The 20,113-nt window shown below is 36.4% G+C and overlaps 1 protein-coding gene across 2 annotated transcripts in view; it reads right to left on the bottom strand.

The window, feature by feature from the left end:
• LOC148845919 (sister chromatid cohesion 1 protein 4-like) overlaps nt 1–20,113 on the bottom strand; it is a 74,464-nt gene that overhangs the window by 20,252 nt on the left and 34,099 nt on the right. For both annotated transcript variants that reach the window (XM_088954818.1, XM_088954817.1), the window contains exons 6-9: nt 3,767–4,821; nt 3,287–3,685; nt 3,002–3,149; nt 2,262–2,398 (exon numbers count right to left, since the gene is read on the bottom strand). In XM_088954818.1, coding sequence (XP_088810944.1) covers nt 2,262–2,398; nt 3,002–3,149; nt 3,287–3,685; nt 3,767–4,821 — 1,739 coding nt within the window. The remainder of the gene's footprint in view (nt 1–2,261; nt 2,399–3,001; nt 3,150–3,286; nt 3,686–3,766; nt 4,822–20,113) is intronic.

The following is a 20,113-nucleotide window of genomic DNA, read 5'->3' as shown; positions in this document are numbered from 1 at the left end:
CTGTGCGTGTTCCTTCTAGGTACTCAGAGTATGTGTCTGATTCAAGGTGGAAAGAAGCTATGAATGAAGATATGAAAGCCCTAATGAAAGCAAGAACTTGGGAATTAGTGGATCTGCCAGAGGGGAAGACCACTGTTGGGTGCAAGTGGGTATTTACTGTAAAGCACAGGGAGGATGGGTCCATTGAAAGGTACAAGGCCAGACTTGTGGCAAAGGGGTTTACTCAGAAAGAAGGGACTGACTACAAAGAAACCTTTGCCCCAGTAGCAAAGCTCAACACAATTCGGGTTCTATTATCACTAGCAGCAAATTTTTCATGGGAACTTCATCAGCTGGATGTGAAGAATGCCTTCTTAAATGGTGATCTTCATGAAGAGGTATTTATGGAACCTCCACCATGCTATGACTTTAGTAGAAAGGTGTGCAAACTGAGGAAAGCATTATATGGGTTGAAGCAATCTCCCCGTGCATGGTTTGAGAGGCTCTTTGGGGACATGAAGAAAGTGGGGTACACTCAGAGTGGTGCAGACCTTACCTTGTTCATAAGGAGACAGGATAGCAAACTTACTACACTCATTGTTTATGTGGATGATATGGTAATTACCAAGAATGACTTGGAAGAGACAAAAAGACTGAAGGAGTTTCTAGCTTCTGAATTTGAGATCAACGACTTGGGTCATTTGAGGTATTTTCTTGGGATTGATGTTGTCAGGTCAAGAGAGGGAATCTACATATGTCAGCAGAAGTATGTTCTTGACCTCCTAGAGGAAACAAGCATGATGGGGTGCAGGCCAGCAGATACTCCAATGGAACAGAATCATGGCCTGCAGGAATCAGTAGGGGAGGACTACTGTGATAAAGAGAGATACCAAAAATTGGTAGGGAAGCCGATATACTTATCCCTCACTCGGCCAGATATTGCTTATGTTGTGCATGTTGTCAGTCAATTTATGCACTCTCCGAAGATTCCTCATATTAAAGCAGTTGAAAGGATTCTCAGGTACTTGAAGACTTGCCCAGGGAAGGGAATTCTCTTCAGGAAAAACAATAGAATTGAAATTGATGCCTGCACTGATGCAGATTGGGTTGGGTCTGTTGGAGACAGGAAGTTAACCTCAGGTTACTGTACATTTGTGGAAGGAAACCTGGTCACATGGCGCAATAAGAAGCAGAATGTAGTGGCTAGATCAAGTGCAGAAGCAGAGTATCGAGCTATGGCCCACGGAGTTGCTGAACTCTTATGGTTCAGAACTCTTCTTAATGAACTTGGCATTAAGGCTGTAGGTCCTCTTAGGCTGTGTCGTGACAATAAAGCTGCCATCAACATTGCCAACAATCCCGTGCAGCATGACAGGACAAAACATATTGAGATTGATCGGCACTTTGTTAGAGAAAGAATTGTCTCGGGTGAACTCTGTGCGCCTTATACTCCATCTGAAATGCAAATTGCAGATGTACTGACTAAAGGGCTGGCAACAACAAAGTTTAGGGACATGCTTGGCAAGCTAAACGTGATTGATATCCATGCTTAGCTTGAGGGGGAGTGTTGGATTGAAGTCTTTGAATGTATGAGTATTCGGCTGATAAGAGTTCTTATTAGCCTATACTTAAGTTTAAGTTGTCTTGTACTGGGCCTTTGTTAATGGGCCTAATCCTGTTTAATGTTTTAAGTTGTATGGATGTCCCATCACTAATCAGGGGCATTCTAGTAACTTCCTGTATCATTGTACTACATCATAATATAAACAATAGTATTGTTGACTGAGCAGTGCAATTCGACATTCCAGCATCTCTTCTTCTTCTTCTTCTACTTCGGCTATAGTAATTTAGCTTTCAGATAGCAGTATTCATCCACATAAAGAACTCCAAACCAAGGTTAAAATTTTCGATACTATACACCCCGTATCTTTTGGGGCCCGATATGCCTGTTTACAGGTGTTTCAGGACCCCACTCTTTTAATAAAAAAAACTGTTTTGTAACTCCCCAAAAACTGATACACAGGCATATCGATTTTTTTAACCTTGTTCTGAACTAGGTCATCTCCCAAAATGAATACCCTTTTTTCTTGAAAAATGAATAACCATTGTGTCTCCCCACTAGAACAAATATGAAACTTTCTTCCTGTAATGAAAACATAGTTAAATAGATCCAACACTATGATAAACAAAGAGTCAGGTACATGGAGCTTTCCTTCACACATGGCCATACAAATAAAAGTCATAGGAAGTAATCTACCATGCAACAAAATGACAGAACTCACCAGTAAATATGGGTTCACTGAAAATCTCCACTTCTAACAAATTCTTCTGAATCATCCAAATTTCAGAATGAGTACATGGAGCTTTCCTTCGCACACGGCGTATGTCTTCAGTATTTGTCAACTGTTGCCGTATTGTACTTATGTGGGGAAGAGAAAAACAAAGGCATCAAAATGCAAGTATATTGGCTGCTAATTAAGTAACTATAATTGAAATTTACTCTAAATAACTTCCACAATATCACATGTGAAAAGAGAATAGATTGCAGCATCACTCTCAAATATATACAACAATAGTACAGAAATTAGCCTTTCATGTGCATGAAACTCCATATAAATATAGTGCTTATGAATAAATAGAGACCATTCCATCATTGTACCCCATCTACTGGACAGCTAACAACCAAATACCATAACTAGCAATGTTTTTCTCTGGTCAAAACAACCCCATGGCAAGAAGAAATTTCAAAATCAAAGGTAAAGAAAATAAAAGCCAATTAAGTAAGGCTGAAAACAAATTTAGAAAATAAAATCACCATACTATGGAAGGTATCAATATTGTCTATGGATCCTGCACTCCAAATTGATAATTAGGCAGGCCACATAGTTTGGGATAACATAATGGTAGAAGATAATACAAATGCCAAATAGAAGATCTACCCAAAAAGAAATAGGAAAAATGTGAGAAGGCAATTATTAGACAATATAATCTACAACAGACCACAGAGATAATGGAAACATACTCGCCATGCAAGACCATGCTATCATCCAAAGGCACCTTCCTCTTAGTAACACTGCTCCTGGGTGTTGCTAACCGGGGGCATTTTGAAGATGCTACTTCATGTATAGGAGGAGTAGGCCTTAACTTCAAAGCCGAAGTTCTTCGTCCAACTGAGGTCAATGTTTTAGTTCAAGTCATAACCACACAGCAATCAAGTGATACATTATTAGTTACACTGGAAAGGTAACATGATTCAATGTCATGCTTGAGTACTTCAATAACATAAAAAGCAAGAATTAGTCAATACCTAAGATGGACGACAATAGATCATCATCATCAGGAATAGACTCAACAGTTCTTTTGGATTGAGGCACCCCATAAAGCTTAGTTGATTTACCACTCTGAAGAGCTGGTGTACTTTCCATAGAACGGCGCTTCTTTCCAGAAAGAATTTTGACACCATCCTCACTACCCTCACACTCTTGTACAGTCTCTTTTTCTGGAGTTGGCTCCAGTAATAAATGGTTTGGCAGGGAAGTGACCTCAGTGGGAACTGAAAGTAGTGTTTCAGGTGCAGGCATGTCATTATCCAAGTGCCCATCCAGCTTAACGTGATTTTCCAGAATGTCCTCTGCTGGACGAGGCACTGAACTTGCATCAGTCTCTAATGTTGTGTCCACAAGAGTTGTTGGTTGACACACTTCACCTGAAGAACGAGAACATATTAGAACAACAAAATAGCTAATACTTATCATGCCATTATATTAATAAGAACCAATCAAAATACCTTGTACAGCTGAAACTCCAGAAGTTTGAAGGTCTTCTTCCCTTTCTGACAACCCATGCGAACAAAGCCCCATTTCTCTGGATTCAGGCACATTATCTGCTAAATTACCATCTGACAAAGAGAATGAATCAGATTGGTTCTTCTGGGAACTGCATGCCTGAGGAGCAGGATTACAACCACAGGACTTTTCAACAGAACCAACTGGGCTCAAAATCCGGGAGTCTTGTGATCCCGTACAACTTTTAGTTTGAGCTTCACCAAGCTCATGCCCACCGTCAGACCCCAACAAAAGGTCTGGACTAGATGGCAATGCACAAGTAGAGGTACATGCTTCATTTACAACTCCTGTGGGATCCTTGTTATTCATAGCTCCATTTTGTAAAGCTTCTGCCTGCTCCTGACCATCAGCTGCAGTTATAACTCTATCTGAGCATTCTGACACAGGAGAAACAGGTTTTGGTTGTTCAACTAGAACTGAAGTGGGTGAAGAAATAGTACGGGAAACATCTGGAGCAATGTGGTCCATGCCCTCTGCAGCAGATAGAGAGTCCCCTGGTTGCTTTACTTGAATTGACTCTTCCATTAATCCAGGGGTAAAAGGGGCCTGAGCACACTCAACCAAGTCTTCTGAAGGATTTGAAGATGGACAGTCAATTGGTTTACAAGGAAAATCATCCTCATTTTGATCTGGGTTTTGAATAGGATCACCATTAAGAATACTAGAATCATCATCTCTCTTTGGATCACACAGATCAGAATCAATCTGTTGGGCCTGAGCACACTCGACCAAGTCTTCTGAAGGATTTGAAGATGGACAATCAATTGGTTTACAAGGAAAAACCTCCTCATTTTGATCTGGGTTTTGAATAGGATCACCATTAAGAATACTAGAATCATCAGCTCTCATTGGATCACACAGATCGGAATCAATCTGTTCTCCAAGGCCACCCTCTACCATGATTTCAACGTCAGATGTCCCCTCCTCAATGGTTTGCTCATCATCAATATCCACAGTAAAAGGTGTCATGGGTTGGCCAGATGCCTGAAGATCTACACTGGAAGCAAAAAAGGCAAATAATGTTAACTAAACTTTTCATGCTAGATGCAAAAACTATGGAAGAAATTAAGATTTTTCATATTCTTGAACAAGGGGGAATTTTCAATATTGAGAGATTTTTACTATAGTAATTTTGAGTTTTTTCTAATTTGTTGGTGTCCTGGGAACAGAGCTAAGTTTCAATCTTCTAGAAAATTACTATTCTTAGTAAAATCGAAATTACTATTTAAAGTATTTTTAAGACTTATATTTTCAGTAATTTCCAAAACCACTAATTACAGTAGTTTCTGTAATTACCATTTATAGTAAAATCATGACTTAATTTCTGGTTTCTTAAAAAATTAATAGAGGTTTAAAGGAGTTCAAGTTTGAATAGCAAGTAAATATTTTCACCAAGGAATTGCTGTTTTTGATTTCTTACTAGTCTACAAAAGAATATCAACAGGTCTTGTAAGGTACGTATTATATTCTATTCTATTGCTTTTTTCTGTTATGACCTGAATAAAGAGTTCACTGTTTCTATCAATGTTCAGAGAACCGGAAAAGGGAGACATTCACGGTTCATAGGATCAACCACGGTGAAACTGGAGGTCAAACCGTGATGACATGCCATATGCATATATATTTTGTAGGTCATGTAAATACTACATATAATATATTTTACAAATACCACCACACTTATGTGGTGGACAGATGGCCAGTTTTAAAGTTACTAGTAAAAGTGCACGTGCATTGCACGTGGCAATATCAAAAGATGATGATGATAATCGTCAACAACCAAATGACCATACTGGTTGAACCATTCACCTATTTAACCAGGAAAATGGACTATGATTAAGACACTAATTCTTTTTTTTTCTTTGTATTTTAGCCATTTCTATCTTTACTAATAATAATTCTTATCTTTCAAACATATTTTTGTTTAATATGAAGAATATATAATATTAATGCATGTTCAAATTTTTCTATAAAACTTTAAAAAAAAATTATATATTTTTACTTTTTACTATTTAATTTATGAGATAATAAAAATTACTTATTTACCAAGAGGAAATGTAATTCCAATATATTGTTCGAATACTGTTTTTAATATTGTCGTCAAATCAATTATATATATATATATATATATATATATATATATATATATATATATATATATATCATTTATATATAATATATATGTTATTTATTATTTATTTATTTATAAATATGTTATTTATATTGCATTTTTGTAAACTTCTTATATGATGAAAATAGTTGAAAAAATACTTATAATTTTTGTTTTCTTTATTTCAACTATTATATTTTCTTTTCCTTTTAATAATTTATTGATTTTAAATTAAATCGGGTCGTCTCAGATTCGGATATCCAACCTAATGATCGGATTCATATTTGAATCAATATTTATGAGATCTGATCAAATCTTGAGATTGAACCGAATTCAAATATATTGGTTAGTGGGGTCATGTGTTAGACATTAATGCTCTTTATTTTTTATCCTAATTTTTATCCCATTTTTATCATTAATGAAAATAATTTTCATTAATCACACTTTTTATATGATGAATATATAACATTATAGAATGTACCCAAAATTATCAACAAATTTCTACATTTTCTAGAATCTTATGTATTTTATTATTTAATAATAACATCCATTTGACATGGATAGTTTAACCACTAACCAATCACATGGATGGAAAAACCATTTTGCATTTTTGGTTGATTTTAAATCATGTATTCCGTTTTCATCACCAATAAAAGTAATTCTTATTTTTCACATTTATTTTTGTTTAATATGGTGAATATATAACAATAGAATTGTATCAAGATGCTTTATACAAAGCTTATATTTTTCTTTGTGTTTATATATATGTATGTATGTATGCATGCATGTATGTATATATGTACATATTTAATATTTGTTACTTACTTATAACATCATAGATTGACTCATTTGACTTGGAATATTGGATTATTGACCTTCCTGCCATCTAGATATGGAAATGGTTTCATTTTCAAACTGGTTTTAAATTTTGCATTTCATTTATATCATTGATAAAAATAATTATAATTTATCATACTTATTTTTGTTTATATATATATATATATATATATATATATATATATATATATATATATATATATATATATTAAAGATATGCCCAAAATTGTTTCAAATTTTTTTGTACTATTCTATTTAAAAAATATATTTTTAATTATATATCATGGGATAAACTATTTGACATGAAAGGTTGAAACACTAACCCACCCCTAGATAGGAAGATGGTTTAATTTCCCATCAGTTTTAAGTTATATATTTGATGTCCATCATTAATAAAACTATGTCTATTTTATCATAGTTATTTTTTAATATCACAAATATATAATAATAGAAATGTGTCCATTTTTTTCAATTTTTTTTCTATATTTTTTGTATTTCTTATATTTCTAAATTTTTATTATTTATCTATGACATCATGAAACTATCCATTTGACCCAAATGGTTGAATTACTTACCCACGACCTAGATGGAAAATATGATTTCATTTCTAGGTTTACTTTAAAAATATAAAATTTCATTCTATAATATTACTTTGTATGGATTTATTAGTGGAATTTAATGATGATAAATAAAAGTACTTTTTATATTTCTAAATTTGTATTATTTATTTATGACATCATGAAATTATCCATTTGACCGAAATGGTTGAACTACTTACCCACCACCTAGATGAAAAATATGATTTCATTTTTATGTATATTTTAAAAATATAAAATTTCATTCTATTTGTTAGCGTAGGGGTATTTCTGTCTTTATACATTGATTGATGTTGCTGATCTGTAATGTTGTGTTGAAACATGTGCTCTTAACTTAAGTAAGGGCACATACGTCTTTTCAGTTATATTTTAATAATAATATAAATACTTATTGGCCGAATGGGAGAAGAGAAGTTGACTCTTTCAGTTCGAACCAGAATTCTCTCTTCTCTCTTTCTCTCTTTCTCTCTTTCTCTCTTTCTTTATCACTTTTTCTTCTTCTACATAACTGAACTCAGTCAGGCCGAACTCTAAGGCAGACCTGAATTATAACATGGTATCAGAGCTAGGTCAAATCTGCCTAGATTTCAGCTTGCCTAAGGTTCATTCTATGCGCACCCTATCTAGGGTTTTCCTCTTTTTTTTTCTGTGTTCGATTGGAGATAAGGGAAAGGGCTGAAAAGGAGTGATCGCCCTCTTCCCTTGGAGGTCTCTATGCCTCTAGTCAGGTCGTATGTGGTCGGTTGCTGTGATTTCTGAGATCGCCCTCTCCTAGTAGAGGAAGAATAGAGGGTCGAACTGTGTGTGGCTATTGTGTGTGAAGCGGCTGTTGTGTGTGGACTGCTCTCCTACTCGCATGGGTGTTACTTCAGCGATAAGGTAAGAGATTTCAGTGCATGATATCTGTTATGGATTAAATAGGAGGTGTGTTTCAGACCATTTGCTAAGGTTTCGGCCAGTAAGTGCTAGGGTTTATGTTGTTTCCTTATGCATTTTTGAAGGAAAAGATATGATCATATAGTAGTGAGATTTCAGTTAGTTGTAGGAGCAGGGTTTGTGGTGTGAACACATTTTTCAGCAGCAACAAGTGCTGAAATCAGTGTGATAGGTGTGACCTAGTGGTGTGTAGTGTGCAGATCACAGTGATAATAGAATTCAGCAAGTGTGCAGAATTGGTGATAATATAATGGGAGACAGTAATGATTATAAACCTAGTGTGATGGTGCCTACAGACTACCTGAATGTTCAAATGACCTCCATTAAGTTAAATGGAGAGAACTATGTGCCTTGGGCTAAATCCGTTGAAGTCTTTCTGAAGGCAAAGAAGAAGGTAAAACACATCAGAGAGGAGAAACCCTCCTCTGACTCTCACGAGTATGAAGACTGGGAGCAAGAGAACGCTCAGATCATCACATGGTGGTGGAACAGTATGGAACCCAGGATCAGTGTGAATTTCATGTTCCTTGATACTGCCAAAGATGTGTGGGACCATGCGAAAAAATTGTATTCGGGGCAGGACAATACAACCAGAGTTTATCAGCTTTATCAAGAGTACTTTAATCTGCAACAGGGCAATCAGAGTCTTGAGAAGTACTATGCCAACATGAGGAACATACGTAATGAGTTGAGTGTCTATCATCCTCTCACTTTTGATGTCAAGATTCAGCAACAACAGAGAGAGCAGCTTGATGTGACTAGATTTTTGGTGGGACTAAAGTCTGAATATGAACCAGTACGGGCTCAGATATTAGGGGGATCAGCTCTTCTGTCCCTAGAAGAGGTATTTGCTCGACTTCGGAGGATTTCTATCGGATCTACTGAGAACTCTAATATCTCAGATAGATCTGCCTTTGCTGCATCGAGAGGCCGTGGTGGTAGAGGTGGAGCTCAGGGAGCTCAGTCTGGTCGTGGTGTTGGTAGTGGTTTTGCATATGGCCGAAGTGGCAATGGTGGGTCAACTTATAATCGTGGTGGTGGTCGTACTGGGAGCAAAGATTTAGGGGGAGCCCGTGGTAGAGGACGTAACTCAGGCCCGAGGAAGTGCACTCATTGTGGTATGGATGGACATACCATCAACTATTGTTATGATTTACCATCCTTCAGCTACTACTCCGGCTATATCTCCGTCGATGGATCTGGCACCAGACCCCCACTTAGCATCTGAGATTGATCTACCCATTGCTTTGCGGAAAGGTAAACGTACTTGCACCCTTCATCCCATTTCTAATTATGTTTCCCTTACTCACCTTTTCGCTTCCCATCGCCAGTTTGTTACCTTGTTATCATCAATTATTGTTCCTAAAGATGTCTAGGAAGCCCTTGCCTCTCCAGGGTGGTGCCGTGCCATGGAAGAAGAACTCTCAGCCCTTCATCATAATCATACTTGGGACCTCGCTGCTCTTCCTCCTGGGAAGAAAGTTGTTGGTTGTAAGTGGGTTTATACGGTTAAGTATCTGCCTGATGGTAGTGTTGAACGCCTGAAAGCGCGATTAGTTGCAAAAGGGTACTCCCAAACCTATGGCATTGACTACACAGAGACCTTCTCACCGGTTGCTAAGATAGGGTCAGTTCGTATTGTGATCTCTCTTGCAGCCATGTATGAGTGGCTACTATATCAGCTCGCTATCAAAAATACCTTTCTGCATGGTGATTTACTGAGGAGGTCTACATGGAGCAACCTCTAGGGTTTGTTGCTCAGGGGGAGGATGGTAGGGTGTACAGACTAAGGAAGGCTATATATGGGCTTAAACAGTCTCCTCGAGCATGGTTTGGTAGGTTCAGTGAGGTGGTAAAGAAGTTTGGCATGAAACAGTGCAAAGTTGACCATTCTATATTTAGTCATGACTCTCCGGGAGGAAAAATACTATTGGTGGTGTATGTAGATGATATTGTTATTACTGGGAATGATAACATTGGTATTGATAGGCTGAAGACTTATCTGTAGGGTCACTTTCAGACAAAGGATTTGGGTAAATTGAAATATTTCTTGGGGATAGAGGTAGCGAGATTCAAGGATGGGATTAACCTATGCTAGAGGAAGTATGTGCTTGATTTGCTGGAAGAAACAGGCTTGTTGGGTGCCAAATCAGCTGAAACACCCATGGACACAATTACCAAGCTAAGCAGTGATATGGGTGAAGTGTTTGAAGACCCTGGCAGATACCGACGACTTGTGGGCAAACTAAATTACCTAACCATTACCAGACCAGACATCTCATTTGCAGTTAGTGTGGTAAGCCAGTTCATGCAAAAACCTCTGATTCCTCATTGGAATGTGGTTCTGAGAATTGCGAAGTATCTAAAAGGGGCTTTGGGTCGTGGTCTGATATAGAAGAGTGGGGGAAAACTTGAAATAGAAGGGTATTCTAATGCTGATTGGGCCGGTTCTATGTCTGATAGGCGGTCTACTACAGGATATTGCACGTTTCTAGGAGGTAACCGGGTGACATGGAAAAATAAGAAGCAGACGGTTGTGTCAAGAAGCAGTGCAGAAGCAGAATATAGGGCTATGGCACATACCGCTTGTGAATTAGTGTGGCTAAGGAACCTTCTACAGGAAGTAGGGTACAACATTAACACTCCAATGAAGCTCTATTGTGATAATTAGGTTGCAGTTCATATCTCTTCTAATCCAGTGTTTCATGAAAGAACCAAGCACATTGAGGTTGACTGTCACTTTGTGATAATCAGGCTTGTGAATTAGTGTGGCTAAGGAACCTTCTATAGGAAGTAGGGTACAACATTAACACTCCAATGAAGCTCTATTGTGATAATCAGACTGCAGTTCATATCTCATCTAATCTAGTGTTTCATGAAAGAACCAAGCACATTGAGGTTGACTGTCACTTTGTGAGGGAGAAGGTGATGAATGGAGAGATAGACACTACACATGTTCATACAGGAAATCAGTGGGCTGACTTATTTACAAAAGGCTTGAGTCGGGGAAGAGTGGACTACATATGTAACAAGCTGGGAGTATATGTATATACTCACCAGCTTGAGGGGTAGTGTTAGCGTAGGGGAATTTCTGTCTTTATACATTGATTGATGTTGCTGATCTGTAATGTTGTGTTGAAACATGTGCTCTTAAGTAAAGGCACGTAGGTCTTTTTAGTTATGTTTTAATAATAATATAAATACTTACTGGCCGACTGGGAGAAGAGAAGTTGACTCTTTCGGCTCGAACCAGAATTCTCACTTCTCTCTTTCTCTCTTTCTCTCTTTCTCTCTTTCTTTATCACTTTTTCTTCTTCTACATAACTGAACTCAGTCAGGCCGAACTCTAAGGCAAACCTGAATTATAACACTATTAATAATTAGGGAAATATCGAAAACTCACCATGAGTTTTCAACATTTCCCTTAAACTCACCGCAACTTTTCAAAATGTCTAAAACTCACCATGTCAATAAGTTTTTATTTTCCAAAACCCACCTTCCGTTAGTGCACCGTTAATGCTTCTTAACAGAAGTGTCCATGTCAGCATAAATAACAATTTTCATGACCAAATTACCCTTGAATGGCGACGAGTTAGAGGAAAAACGGTCTTTTCAGTTTTCAGTTTTTTTATTTTTCTGCATTTTTAGTGTTTTGTTATAATTTTGAATGTTTTTTATAATTTTTGTTTTTTACATGTTCTATTTTCTACAATCTATAAATTTTCCTGTATTTTTTGTTATTTAGTTGTAATTTCTGTGTTTTTTCTATAACTTTTGGTGTTTTTTCTACAATTTTTATTTTCTGATTTTGTTTTTCAATTTTTATAGTTTCTATAATTTGAAAGTAGTTTTTTATTTTGTTTGAAATTTCTATATATTTTTATATTTTTTGTGATTTCTATGTTTTTTTGTATTTTATATTTGAAAATATTTTTTGAACTTTTTCCTTTTTTCATGTCTAAATATTAAAATTGTAATATATTAACACTCGTTAATTTATGTTGTATATATTTTATATTTTTCTATGAAGGTTAAAATGGTAATATACCAATACCCGTTAGTCTATTTGACATCAAGTTAGTGACATGGTGAGTTTTAGACATTTTGAAAAGTTGTGAGTTTAAGAGAAATGCTGAAAACTCATGGTGAGTTTTAGACAATTTCCCTAATAATTATTGTGTATGGATTTATTAGTGGAATTTAATGATGATAAACAAAGAAGTATAAATGTTGGATTCAATGAGAATGTGATTACTTAATGACTTAAATGTGAGACTTAATGAGAGGTAATTGAATGTATTTAATGGTATTCTTTTAATTACATTTTATGCCCTTTCAATTGAGATGAACTAAATTCAAGAGGAGGGGTATTTTAGTAAAGAAAAAATCCAGAAGCCAATACCTCCCCATTCACACTTTTATTAGTATAAATTAAAACAAATGATCAGGGTTCAAGTCTCTTAACTCACATTTTCTTTCAAATATGTATGTATTAAAGCAATATATACATTAAATGGGCAGTTTTTCATGAATACCAGTTTTAAAGGTATGGCTGAACCGACCAGGTCATGGTTCAACCCTTTCAACCAGCCAGTCCAGACCAATTTTCTAAACAATGGTTTCTATTTCTACCATAGCCAACAGACGGGGACCATTGCCTGGTATAATGGTAAAATCACAGGGTGACAAGCACAAGAATACAGATTTGAGTTTGGAAGTGACCACTTCATGCAAAAATATGTTAAAAGTTAGGTACTGACATTAGTTACTGGACATTGTGTTGCTACAAGAGACAAAATTAGCTGACTTGGATAGAAGGTGGACTAGAAGCTTGTGGAGTTCAAGAGTAATTTGGACCTCAGCCCCTTCTTGGGGAGCTTCAGGGGGGAATTGTTTCTTTATGGAGGAATGAAGCAGTGGGGCCTATGGAGGAATTGATTGGTAGGTTTTCAACCTCAATTAAATTTAGAAGCATGGATGATAGATTCACTTGGATTTTAACTAATATTTATGGACCAAATAGCTATAGGGAAAGGAACAAAATGTGGGGGAGCTATATTCGATTTAGGACTTTTGGGGTGGCCCTTGATGTCTAGGCACGGTCTTTAATGTAATAAGATTTTCTGATGAAACAAGTAACCCCCAACAGTCAATTACAACTAGCATGAGGAACTTTAATGAATTCATAAAATTTTGTGAGCTAAAAAAGTCTCCCCTACTATAAGCCAGATTGACTTGGTTTAATTTTCAAGAAATCCCTCTTTACTCAAAATTAGATAGGTTCCTCTTTAACCTTGATTAGGAGAACCATTGGGAAGATTTGATATCTAGAGGCTTGCCTAGAGTCACTGTTGATTATTGCCCTATAAGAATAGATTCTCAAACTTTGTTGAGTGGACCAGACCTTTTAGAGTTGAGAACCTGTGGTAACACAGCCAAATTTCTTGAACAAAGTAAAGAAATGGTCGAATGAAGAATTAAGGGAGGTAAAGTGGAAGGGTGTTAGATATCACAAAAAATTACAAAGGCTTTGGTGCAAAATAAAGGAGTAAAACAATGATCATTTTAGCAAATTAGAGGAGTAAAAGCATCCCTATGTTTCCCAGATGAGGAAATGGATGAGAAAGAGAATCACGGGAGCCTTGATGAACAAGAAAGAGAGTTGATATGGAAATTAAAAAAGGAGCTGGAAGTTCTACTTAGAGAAGAGATTCGTTGGGCATAGAAATCTAAGCACTAGTGGATTAAGGAAGGAGATGGAAACACAAAATCCGCCCATGCTTTGACCAATGGAAGAAGGAAAAATCCGGTCACTAAATTGGATATAGATGGGAATGTGGTCGAGTAAAGATGAGATTTCCAAAATTTTTGTGGACAACTTTAAATCAATTTTTAGAAGGCTTTCAATTGATCATTTAAAGATAGAAGGGGTTGATTTGATTGGCCTAGATTACATGATGAAAGAGCAAGATGGTTGGAGAGAAATTTTGAAGTGGAAGAGATTAGAAAGGCAATTTTATCTGTAGATAGATCAAAGGCATTGTATCTTTAGTCCCTAAGAAGATGATGCTAGTCGTCCAAAGGACTTTAGACTTACTAGTTTGGTAACAAGTATTTGAAAGATAGTAGCAAAGGTTCTCTCCTTGAGGATAAAAATAGTACTTCCCTCTATCATCAATCAATCTCAAGGGGCCTTCATAAAAGGAAGACAAGTTATTAATCATCTGATAGCCAATGAATGTATAAAAGAGATGACAAAATCAAGGTAGGAAGATTTTGTGTGTAAATTAGATCTTGAGAAAGCCTATAATTTGGTGGATTGATCTTTCCTTCTAGAGATTTTGAGTAACTATGGATTTGGGGGCAGATGGTCTAGTTGGGTAAATGGCTGTCTTAGTTCTTGTCAATTTTCCATTTTAGTTAATGGGGTGGTCAAGGACTTTTTCCTAGCTTGTAGAGGACTTCAGCAAGGTAATTCAATCTCTCCTTTTCACTTTACTCTTGTAGCGGATGCACTTAGCAAGTTAATCTCAAAAGCTGATGGGGAAGGCTTGTTAAAAGGTTGGAGAGTAAGTAGAAATGAGGCTCCAATCACCCATCTTGAATTTGCAGACGATACTATAACTTTCTATGAAGGAGGAGATATTAGAAAGGTTAGCAATCTAAAGGAACTGATAAGGAGGTTTAAAAGGATCTCTAATCTTAAACACAGTATTGAAAAAAGTTGCATTACAGGTCTTAATTTGGAGGAGAGAGTTTTGGAGTCATTAGCAGCTTGTCAGAGTGCCCTACAACCTCTTAGCCTTTGACCTACTTAGGTCTTCTCCTAGGTACCAATCCTAAAGAGAGTAGATTCCAGAACCCAGTTTTGGAGAAGACTAAAAGAAGAATGGCTGCTTGGAAAAAGAATAAAGAATTATAAGGAGGGTGGTGGGTTGGGATTAGGAAATGTGGTTCAAAAGAATGCAGCTTTATTAGGAAAATGGTTGAGGAGATGACCTTTAGAGAGAGAAAAATTGTGCCATAAGGAGGTGGCAAGTATCCATGGTCGACTGGAAAATGGCTAGGATGCTGGTGTTTCTCATTGGGCTACTCTACCAAATCCTTGGAAGACGATCCACCGGTTTGTCAAGTATGATGTGTGCTCTAGGAACTCTATTTGTTTTTGGGAAGATGTGCAGGTTGGTAACACTGCTCTTAAGGACCTTTCCCCTCTTTATACTCAATTTCCTTGCATACAAAAGTAGTATTGAAAATTCCTCACCCCTCCTGTTACTCCTTTGCGACTGAGTTGGGATTTTGATTTTCATAGAGAGTAAAGGAAGAGTGTGCTGTTGTGACTAGGCTTTTGTGTTGCCTTGATATTGATTGTTTGGATTCCTTTACCTCAGATAGACGAGTTTGGCACCCTCGTCCTAAGGACTCCTTTTCGTGTGCTCCTTCCTCAGGTCTCTTTATCAGTCCCCTAACCTCAAGTGTTTGCCTTCGAGGAAGTCTGGTGTAGGCCTGTTCCCTCTAAAGTTAATGCTCTTTGTTGGGAAGTGTTCTAGGGTAGGCAAACACCTTGGACAATTTTCAAAAGTGAAGATCCTTTCTGTGTTTATCCCTGTACCGGTGCATTCTTTGCAAATCTGGTGGAGAGGATTATTATCATTTTTTTTTATTTCCTATTCTTTAGTTGCTGAATTATGGGATTGGTTCTTCTCTTTGTTTGGGTGCCAGTGGAATATGCCTTCACAGATACATATGTTGTTATTTGACTCCTCTACCTTTGTGTGGGCCAAAAAAAGGAGGAAGAATAATGTGGAAGTTTAAAAGGAAGAGAAAATTGCAGAAATTTTTCAATAGAGGGAGAAAAGTTTACAAGAACTGTGTAACGACCAAGGTGATAGATAGGCTACAAACCTTGGACTGTTTTCATCAGTTTTCCTTTGATGATTTTTGGAGAAACTAGATTGTGGTGGCCAATAACAATTCTCAACAGGATAGAACACCTCTAGAAGTACTTATATGGGTCAACAACATTAATCCATAGTTGTCAAGGCGACACCTAGGCGACAAGGCGCCCTTGGAGGCTTGCCTCGCCCAGTCGCCTAGCAGCTTTGTATTGTGTCTTATAAAATACTCTTAAATTGTTACCCTTTTGAGAGTATAATTATAAAATAGACATTATTAAACAAAAATATTCATTTTTTGTGTTTATAAACTTATTTCTTTTTATTATTTTCTTATTTGTTAGGGTTTAATCAACACAAACATTGCTAACTTCTTCTTCTTCTTCTTCTTCTTCTTCTTCTTCTTCTTCTTCTTCTTCTTCCACCTTTTCTTTTCTTCTTTTCTAGGGGTTCAGTCCCCATATTTTTTTAATTTTCTTTTCTTTCTTCTTTTTCTTCTCATAAATATGTTGATTTTCTAGACATAAACATGAAGTTTATAATTTTTTTAGGAAAATTATGGATAGTTATTAAGGAAATATGGTTATGGAACCTAGGGAACTACCTGGGATATGTATTTTTCACTTAAAAAAATCCATCGCCTAGGCGACTAGGCAACAAGGCGCCCCCTATCGCCTAGCCTCGCCTTGGCGCCTTGAAAACTATGCATTAATCTTGTACCAATCCTCTTCTAACCATATCCTCTTTGGTCAACCATGATCTCTTCTAGCCCCTTCAATGTGTAACAAATTACTTCGTCTAACTGGTGTAGTTGACGGTCTTCTATGCATGTGCCCAAACAATCTTAGTCTACTCTCTCTCATTCTATCACCTATTGGAGCCACTCCGAGATTCCTACTGATAACTTCATTCCTAATCCTAAGTTCCTATACTTTCTAGTTTTTCTAGTCATCCATCTTAGCATCCGTACTTCGACCACATTCATTTTCTAGACATGCTTCTTGACTGCCCAACACTCTGGTCCTTACAACATAGCTGGCCTTATAACTGTGTTATAGAACTTTCCTTTTAATCTAAGTGGGTAATCACCTACCTCATAAAATTCCAGATGCACCTCTCCATTCTTCCCATCTTACTCCAATTCTTTGGCTGACATTGTCCTCAATCTCTCCGTTGTTATGAATTATTAAACCACAGTACCAGAAATGGTCACGTTGAAATATCTCTTGGTCTCCAATCCTAAGTGTATCTTGATTTACACTCCAATTGTTACTAAAGTTGCATGTCATATACTCTATTTTAGTCCTACTTATTTTAAAACCTCTTGTTTCCAAGGTATTTGTCGATAAGCTTAATTTTACATTTAATCCTTCATTAGATTCATCATTTAAAACAATGTAACGTCCTCCTAAATATGTTTAGGCAATTCATCTATGATCGATGCAAATAGATAAGAGCTAAGTGTTGAGCCTTAATGAAAACCCATATAACTCTAATAATTCTATCATATGCCTTCTCTATATCAATGAACAGCATATGAAGATCTTTCTTCTTCCCTCTAAACTTTTCTATCAATCACCTCAAAAAAAATATAGCTTCCATGGTTGATCTCCCTAGCATAAAGCCAATTGATGCCGATACACTTGTTTTAAGGTCGTAATCTTTGTTCAACTATTCTCTCCCAAAGTTTCATAGCGTGGTTCATAAGTTTAATCCCTCGATAGTTATTACAACTCTGTATATCATCTTTGTCCTTAACTATAAGCACCATACCAATATTTCTCCAAACATTAGGCATCCTCTTTTCTTTCACTATCTTATTAAATAGCTTGGTTAGCCATAACATGCCTACATCTCCCATACCTCTCCATGCTTCTACTGGAATCCCATCATGTCCTAATCCCAATGGCTTACCCTTCATATTCTTTAGTATCTCTTTTACTTCAGTAGGTCTAACTTTTATGAAAGTACATATTATTTTTAACACTACTAATATTGCTAAATTATCCCCCATTAGCACCCTCTCCATGTTATTCATCTAATAATTTTTCAAAACAGTTATTCCATCTTGTTTGATTTTATCATCTTTTACCATAACTCTTTGATCTTCATTTTTAATGCACCTAACATGTTTTAAATCTTTTCCCTTTTCTGTCTAGCTTTGCTAGTTTATACATTTCTTTTTTTCCCTCTTTAGTGCCGAATTTATGGTAAAGCTCATCATAAACCTTACATTTAATTCCATTCACTTTCTTTTAACTTCCTTTCTTATATATGTTTTTATTATTTTCTTATTTGTTAAGATTTAATCAATGCACACATCGCTAGATAGTGTCTTGAACCCTCACAGACTTCAGAATCTGAACCGATAAGCAAAGAACTTAAAGTTTTGTTTAATCACCATCTCCTTCTTTTCCTATAACAAAATTAGGGGTTCAGCCCCTATATTTTCTGAATTTCCTTTCTTTCTTTTTCTTCTCATGAATACGTTGATTTTCTATATTCTAATATGAAATTTATACTTTTCTTATGAAAATTGTTGATAATTAAGGAAAATGGTTGCTCGTTGCTAATGGAACCTAGGGAAAATTGTTGATAATTAAGGAAAATTGTTGATAATTAAGGAAAATTGTTGATAATACGTTGATTTAATCACCATCTCCTCCCTGTCAATCTGTCACATATCTGCACCTTGGCGCCTTCAAAACTATGCTAGCATCAACTATGGAAAACAGTTTCTTAGATGCTATTTAAATATGAACAGAAGGTTCTTTACCTACTAACATTTACTACCACACATCAAATGAAAGATGAATATCTGAACTCTGAAGTATACAGTTAGATACCAAATTGACCATACCTCTTTCTTCTTGATCTATTTCATAGGGGAAACCTGGCATAATCTTACAGTCCATGATACAAGAGAAATGAAAACCAAAGATGTATGCACAACTGAAACACTTGGTCTGTATGCCTCAACACCATGGACCTCCAAACTAGAAAGAACTTAGGTGTCCCTTGTCAACCACAAACACTCTAGTCTTCAGAATATAACTTGCATACAGATTGGAATGTAAATTCATCTTGGGCATGTGATCCTGACCACCATCTTCTAGGGTAACCTGCTATTTGTATCAATCTTACCATTAACATCTAAATCTAAGAAGTGCAGGATCAACTCCATTCTCTTCACCCATACCAGAAGACAAAAAGAACCGCTTTAAAACCAACTAATGCTTAAGGTAATCATCTACGTGGACACAGAGCATGTCACCTATGGCAAAGAAAGTTGCTAAAAACCCAGCATGTAAGGGGACTTCACAAACCTAGATCCACTATTTTGTGCATATCGCTAGAAGCTGAATGGCATGGCACAGATGGCAAGGTCCCATTCACCCATTTGAATCCAGAAGACATCAAATAATTTTGTACAAAGATGAACGAAAATAGATAGACCCCATAGTTCATTACTAATGTCCTACATGTAAAACTCCAACCAAGAAAGAACCATCCTAGACCTTCCATAAAAAAATAAAAATACTGATAAAGGAGAACTTCTCTCTCAAAACATCCAATGATGATACCATAACAATCTTCAAACTTTTTACCAAGCATAGAGAGCCTCACTGGCTTCTTTTTCTTATTCCTGATAAGTCTCACTGGCTTCCTTGATCCTCAGAAGAACCATGGTCCCTAGAATCAAACATTTTTGAGTTGTACAATCCAATGCTATGAAACAACCAGTTGACTGAGGGTAAACATCATAATTTGAGAGACATACATAATAGTCCACAATCACCCTCTCTTTAAAATCCAAATTCCAAATGAAAAAAAGGGGCAAATGTTTGAATACAGACACAAAAATTACCATCCGTATTACCATCCAATACAAACTAATTAGAAAACAATTGCACATTA

The sequence above is a fragment of the Nelumbo lutea genome, chromosome 7 (genome assembly GCF_056320005.1).
Source record: "Nelumbo lutea isolate HS-2025 chromosome 7, American lotus-T2T, whole genome shotgun sequence".
NCBI lineage: Eukaryota > Viridiplantae > Streptophyta > Magnoliopsida > Proteales > Nelumbonaceae > Nelumbo > Nelumbo lutea.
The sequence above is the reverse complement of the archived record's forward strand: the minus strand, read 5'-3'. Positions and strand labels throughout refer to the sequence as shown.